The sequence below is a fragment of the Suricata suricatta genome, chromosome 3 (genome assembly GCF_006229205.1).
Source record: "Suricata suricatta isolate VVHF042 chromosome 3, meerkat_22Aug2017_6uvM2_HiC, whole genome shotgun sequence".
Taxonomy (NCBI): Eukaryota; Metazoa; Chordata; class Mammalia; order Carnivora; family Herpestidae; genus Suricata; species Suricata suricatta.
This window is the reverse complement of record NC_043702.1, coordinates 579090-585074: the sequence shown is the minus strand read 5'-3', so window position 1 is coordinate 585074 and position 5985 is coordinate 579090. Positions and strand designations below refer to the sequence as shown.

The 5985-nt window shown below is 54.5% G+C and overlaps 1 protein-coding gene across 1 annotated transcript; it reads right to left on the bottom strand.

Moving 5' to 3' along the window:
- Window positions 1-143: 143 nt before the first annotated feature.
- MTERF4 (mitochondrial transcription termination factor 4) lies at window positions 144-5175 on the bottom strand. The gene is made up of 4 exons (XM_029936152.1): window positions 5051-5175; window positions 3617-4082; window positions 1242-1426; window positions 144-500 (listed from the first exon to the last, which is right to left on the bottom strand). Exons 1-4 carry the CDS (start codon window positions 5069-5071, stop codon window positions 144-146), a joined length of 1029 nt encoding a protein of 342 aa, XP_029792012.1. The 5' UTR covers window positions 5072-5175.
- Between the last annotated feature and the right edge of the window lie 810 nt (window positions 5176-5985).

The window sequence follows — 5985 nt, the reverse complement described above, 5'->3', positions numbered from 1 at the left end:
TCTGGTGAGTTATGATGACGTTTTCACTAGAAGACCAGTTTTAGCAGGAAAAACCACCTGAGAAGATCCAAGTGAAGCTCTCAGAGCTCTGAGAAAATTAGAACGTTCTCGGGTATCTACGGGCTCTTCATGCCTGTCACTCGTCATTCCCCCTCCCCCTCCCCCTCCCCCTCCCCCTCCTCGTCCAGACTCAAGCTTTCATTGTCCCGCACAGGGCTCATGGACTTCTCTTCCTCCTCCCGAGCAAAGAGCTTCTTAAAAACTTCAAATTCCTCAGCAGAAGAACAGGCCGTCCTGGCCAGAAACTCAGCTTCCGACGCTCTGAGGATGTCCTTGAGCAGAGGATTGGGGACACAGGTCTGGCCCTTCTTGTCAGGGGTTTGGTACCGTCCGAGGCGCTCCAGGAACACGTGTCTCTGCTTGATCTTGGTGATGGAGTAGCGCAGGAAGTCGGTCCTTACCACGTCCGCGTGCCGAACCCCCATCCTGAAATAGGCATACTGGAGACACAGACACCGTTAGGAGCCACAATGACCCGCGGCCTGCCCTTCTGGGGACACAGACACAGTCAGGGTCCCAGGCACAGTGACCTACGACCGGCCTGTCCACGGTCTGCGATCGCCTCAAGCCGTCCACACACACTCACAAAGAGCCACCCAACTAACAGCAGAAGGACACTCCGTGATGCCCAGCGACTGTGTGAGGGCTGAGTTTTCAAGACATTTTCAAATTCATATTGAGAAAAATTTAGCAGAAAATAAAGGGGCAGGAGAGATAAATTCAGTTTTGTTTTTCTCAGGGAAAACACTGTGAGTGTGAAAAGAACAGGCAAAAACTTCAGAAAACATCTGGCAATTTGATCTAAGTTGTCATAATTGTTACCCAAGAGTTAAGGTAACTGTCACAGTTACACTTCTAAAATCAATACGCAGAATAGGTTCTAAAAAAACAAAGATCTTCAGCTCTTTTTAATTAGCGATTTTAAGCAGAGGCCCTGTTTGGTTCCCATGAGTGAGGCCGGGTCACCCAGCGTCAGCGGCAGGAAAACTGCAGAACAGGCCCCACGTTAAGGGGGGGAAGCCCAGAGTGCCGACTCTCCGGCTGGCTCCTGCCAAGACCTAAGGCCTCCACCTCGTCCCCTGAGCCTCACGCTCGGCGCGCCTGCAGCGTCCCCGTGGAGCTGACCCCCCACAGCTGAAGCACTCGCTGTTCCTTCTCGAACCCCTACCAGGCATCCTCACCTGGAATTTGTACTCCAGTTCGCCGGGGTCCTCCTGAAGAACGTAGGGGCATCTGTGCAAAATCTTGGTCACCTGTTGTGCTGTGAAAAGACATTTCTCCCGGAGAGCCCCCACGGTGCCGCCGATGTCCCTCTGGGGCATGCTGAAGATTTCGGGGCAACAGAGAAGCACCGTCTTGAGCTTCCCTGCAGAACATAAAAAGGGGCAAGTGCACAATTTTAGGGTACTCCAGAAAACCAAGGGCTTGCGACACCCAAGCCAGCATTTAAAACCTGGGCAAGGGCACGCTCCTCCCTGGGTGGCAGCTTCCAATGGCTGCCCAGGGGCACCAGGGAAACGTGAGGGGCAGAACCATAGCTCTCGTCATGGACTCTCTCCCTTCTGAGCCTCACCAACCTTCCCGCCCCGATGGGAAGAGGCGGCCTCTTGCCGGCTTCCCAGCCGAAGGCCCGCATCTCGGCGTCCCCCTCCTGCCCTTCCTCTAAAGCACTTCGCGGCGGGGAAGCAGTGGGAAGCGCGCCTGGGGGGCTCAGCCGGCCGGGCGTCACGATGCCATGAGACGGGGCCCCGTGTCGGGCTGCACTCGGAGCATGGAGCTGCTTAAGGTTCTCTCCCTCTGTCCCTCCCCTGCTCTGCACGCTCACTCTCCAAAATTGAAAAAAAAAAAAAAGAATTTCACAGGGGATTTACTGGAAAGATTAGAGTAAGACGAGACAGCAGTTCCCCCGCACTGGGGTTTGGGATTGATGTTCCTTCCATAATAAAATAGAAGCACTGGCGACCAACGTTCCTAAGATCTGGGAGCCTAAACTCAATGCCAAGGAGTTCCATAATAACTCAGGTAATAATAGGAATACTCCTGACGCATGGCCGCAAACACTGAAGCCCTAGTTAGTGGAGTGACCGTGTATTTCACTCCAATTTCATCTGGAGTGAAAGAGTGAAGAAATTTAAGTGAAGGAGACCCTGTTGACAGATACATTAGAGTAACTGGTAACTGAGATTACTCTAGGGAAGCTGAGGCGTGTGGTCTTTTTCCTTTCTTTTTTTTTTTCTTTTGAGGGGGAGAGAACAGGGAGGGACAGATGGAAAGGGCAGATGGAAAGGAAGAAAATCTTTTTTTTAATATTTAAAGTTTATTTTTGAGAGACAGAGAGAAAGAGGAAGGGGGTGGGGCAGAGGCGGGGAGACAGAGAACCTCAAGCAGGCTTTGAGTTGTCAGCACAGAGCCTGACGCGGGGCTCGAACTCACGAACAGCAAGATCATGACATGAGCCACAGTCGGACACTTACCTGACTGAGCCACCCAGGTGCCTCTGAGCTTTATAACTTATAACCATAACATGTAAAGTGTTTAGTCTTTTACATTATATGGCAACAGATAACCCACTAAGAGGAACAGAAGGCTTTTTCCTTATCTTCTGAAGGACGTCCACAGAGATCCTCAAAAATAATCGATGCCTAAACCTTTCCTCCCCCTCAACAGTATCTTACCAGTAAGAGTCAAGACTGAAAAAAAAAGAACAGTGGTCCTCCTCGGGCCAAAGTAGACAAGGATCCTTGGAGATGCTCGTGGACACCCAGCCCCCTTCTCCTAAAGGCCCATAAAGAGATCCAGTGAAATTCTAGAATCCTCGGGGCGCCTGGGTGGCTCAGCCAGTTAAGTGTCCAACTTCAGCTCAGGTCATGGTCTTGAGGTCTGGGACTTCGACGCCCGCCTTGGGCTCTGTGCTGACAGCTCAGAGCCGGGAGCTGCTTCGGATTCCGTGTCTCCCTCTCTCCCTGCCCCTCTCCCGCTCGAGCTCTGTCTCTGTCTCTCTAAAATAAATAAGCATTAAAAAAAAAAAAGGAAAAAGGAATTCTAGAATCCTTGAGGCGTGAATCCTGTTGGGAGCAAGGGTGGGGGGGGACGTGGTGGAGGAACTGCCACTCCTCAGCCTCCTAGGAGGTGGGGAAGATCCCGTGTTCTGCAGCAAACCGAGACACCGGCCTGGAAGTAAGTCTTCACAAGGGACTCCAAGCCTTTGGCTCTGCGTCATACAGACGCAAAGCACTAAACCCCTTCAAGTTAAACATCCGAGATACGTACACACACAGATGTCGGCAGTGCGTCCTGACATCTATCTGCTGCGCACACCGCGTGCTCACGGCCCCGTTCTAGATGCCAGAGGCCCCACAGTGAGCACACCAGACAAGAGTCCCGGCCCGTCCTCCCTTCCATCGTGCAGTGCCGTCCGCAGAGGTCACTCCTCTCACCCCACACCGAATCGCAGGTCACTCGCAGGGACTTTCCCCAGAAACCCCCCAGTCCATCCACCTGGGCTCCTCCCCCAGCCCTGCGTCCCCCACGTCCCCCGCCAAGTCGGCGCTCGCACCTTCGCCGAGCCCGAGCTTCCGCAGGTAACTGCAGCGCTTCCGCATCTGCATCACAGGCAGTCTCAACAGCTCGGGGCTTTTCTTCACGGCCACATACACAGGCTCCGGGTTCAAACCCAAGAGGATTAATTCTGAAACGATGTCCAGCACCTGCTGAGGGGGCACACTTGGCCACATAGTGAGCAATTCGTTCGCTTGGATGTCCCTGAAACCCATGTCCAGGAGGGCACTGATGACCTTCTCTCGCTCCAAGAACCCTCGAGCCACAGGAGTCCTCTGCTCCTCAAGGGGGTCCCGCACATACTTTTTGGGCTCCACAGAGGATACTGTCCGGCGGCCCCCTCCGTTGGCAGCTGTGGCCAGCTGCCAGGACAAAGACGCAGACGTCCTCTTCTGTGCTCCGAGAGGAGTCTGCCTGGCAACGTGGGCCCAGGCGCGGGGGATCAGGCGGTGCCAGTCGGAGACCTACGAGACAGAGCACCCCAATGTAACAGACAACACGGGGCTCCTGAGTCAGCTTATTTAGGGCCTTGGTTCCACATAAGCAGAGCGGCCTTTGTGAGCAATCTGCAAAATCGCATCTGAACCTGAAGCCTGCAGAAACGCAAGTTCACATACGCAGCAAGGGCACAGAGGTCAGAGGGCCAAGCAAGGCTCTCGCTGCTTTTGCTGCTGTAACGAGGGGGCAGGGAGGAACAGAGCTAGAATGGGGGTCCAAGTGGGGTACGTCTGCTCTACCCCCTAGGGTTCAGTGCTTGGGGGCCGCAAAATTTAACGGAAAATACATGAACAGGAAGATAAAAACCAAAGTTAATTCATATGCATAGGGCCGCTCGCAGAAGGGGTAGCTCCTAGCTCCCTATATGGTGAAGTTAGGGCCTAACTTAAGGGAGGGGGGCGGGGGGGGGGAAGGCATCTATGGGAAGAACAAACGGGGGATAAGCAAGTTTGTGAAAATGTTCGTTTATGCAGATGCAAGTGGTCTCTCTACTCTTTTTCTTCTTGGCCATAAAACTACCCAGGAGAAAAAATCATGAAGCCTGTTGCCTCAGTGAGATAAGGGAATCTCTGGGGAGCCCTTCTGTAGCTGCTGTACCCTAAACACGGTAGTTGAAAACACCTTTCGTGCCACCCCCGGGGGTCTGAGTTGGTGCCCAGCCCTCAGTGTGGACCTCACACTAGTGTGCAGACTCGTGGACCTAGGTCCACTACGCAAACACAATCCTGTTCCACAGAATCAGCCCGACCGCCAACATGCACACACAACTCCGCTCGGGGGTGCGGACGGGCCGGTGCACTCAGCACCCTCCCCACCTCGACCCGCAACGCTCTCGGGTGTCCTCTGCCGTCGCCGCCCCGCCTCCTCCCGGCCTGGTTCGGCCCCGGATCCCGCCCCGCGGCCCACGCGCGGCACCGGCCTCCGGGAACCTCACCTGCCGGCCAAGCGCCGCCATAGCGCGGAGGCGGCAACTACTCTGGCGCCGGTAGCCGACTCTCACGGGACGGCGCTTCCGCCGCTTCCGCCCTCGCGGGCCCGCACTTCCGCCCTCGCGGGTCCGCACTTCCGCCCTCCCCCTGGCAAGCGCGGATGCGCGGGAGGCGCGTTCCGCAGCCGCGATTCCCAGTCCGGGGGCGCGCCCTCCGCTAGCGGGGACGCCCGGTCGTGTGGGCACGGAGCCCCGGCGTCTTTCCGGACTTCCTCCACCCTGCCACGCCCCGAACCTTCGTTTCCGCTTGTTTTATCGAGCACTGGTTTCTGGGCGGAGAACGGCCTGGAGCACCTGCTCCGTGCGCGGCCCTGGGCTGGGCGCCGCTACGGGCATGTGACGGAAGCACGGTGTCAAGGAGAAGGTTGTCATCCGTGTGGAACCAAAGCATTGGTTGTTTCTTTTTTTAAATTTTCTAGCAAAAATACTCAACTGTCCCTGGAGGGAATCAGTCAACGAACCCGAACAGGTAATCCAGCTCGTCTTGGTTGAGATGCGGGCTTTGCTCTAAGGAGCCAGTAGCATTGTCAGTCCTGAAAGTGTTGCTCTTTGGAGTCGCACCCGGAACGCGGAGAGAAAGACCTGCCAGCCTCAGCCTCTCTCTGCAAAGGACACTCTCAAAGCGTCACACCTTCTACTGCCATTCAGAAGGATGTTTTATTTTTTTTCTCAGAAGTAACAGTCCTTGGAGAACTAGGACTTTGGATTCTTAGTCCATCGGACCATCTGAAAAGAACATTCTGTAACCTCTTATGTGTTATAAGCATCATGTCTACAAGGAAAAACGTGGGGTTTTTTTCACGCTGCAAGAGTTCTTAGACAATTAAACTCATCCAAACTCAAAAGAGTAAACATCACTTTTTATTAGTTAAAAAAATAAC

What these genes read in the sequence shown, in the direction of transcription:
- MTERF4 (XM_029936152.1), bottom strand. Translation starts at nt 5,071, where the DNA reads ATGGCGGCGCTTGGCCGGCAG. An exon ending in TGGCGGCGCTTGGCCGGCAG is followed by an intron (nt 4,083 to 5,050) that starts GTGAGGTTCCCG and finishes TCTGTCTCGTAG; the next exon opens with GTCTCCGACTGGCACCGCCT. An exon ending in GAAGCTCGGGCTCGGCGAAG is followed by an intron (nt 1,427 to 3,616) that starts GTGCGAGCGCCG and finishes TATGTTCTGCAG; the next exon opens with GGAAGCTCAAGACGGTGCTT.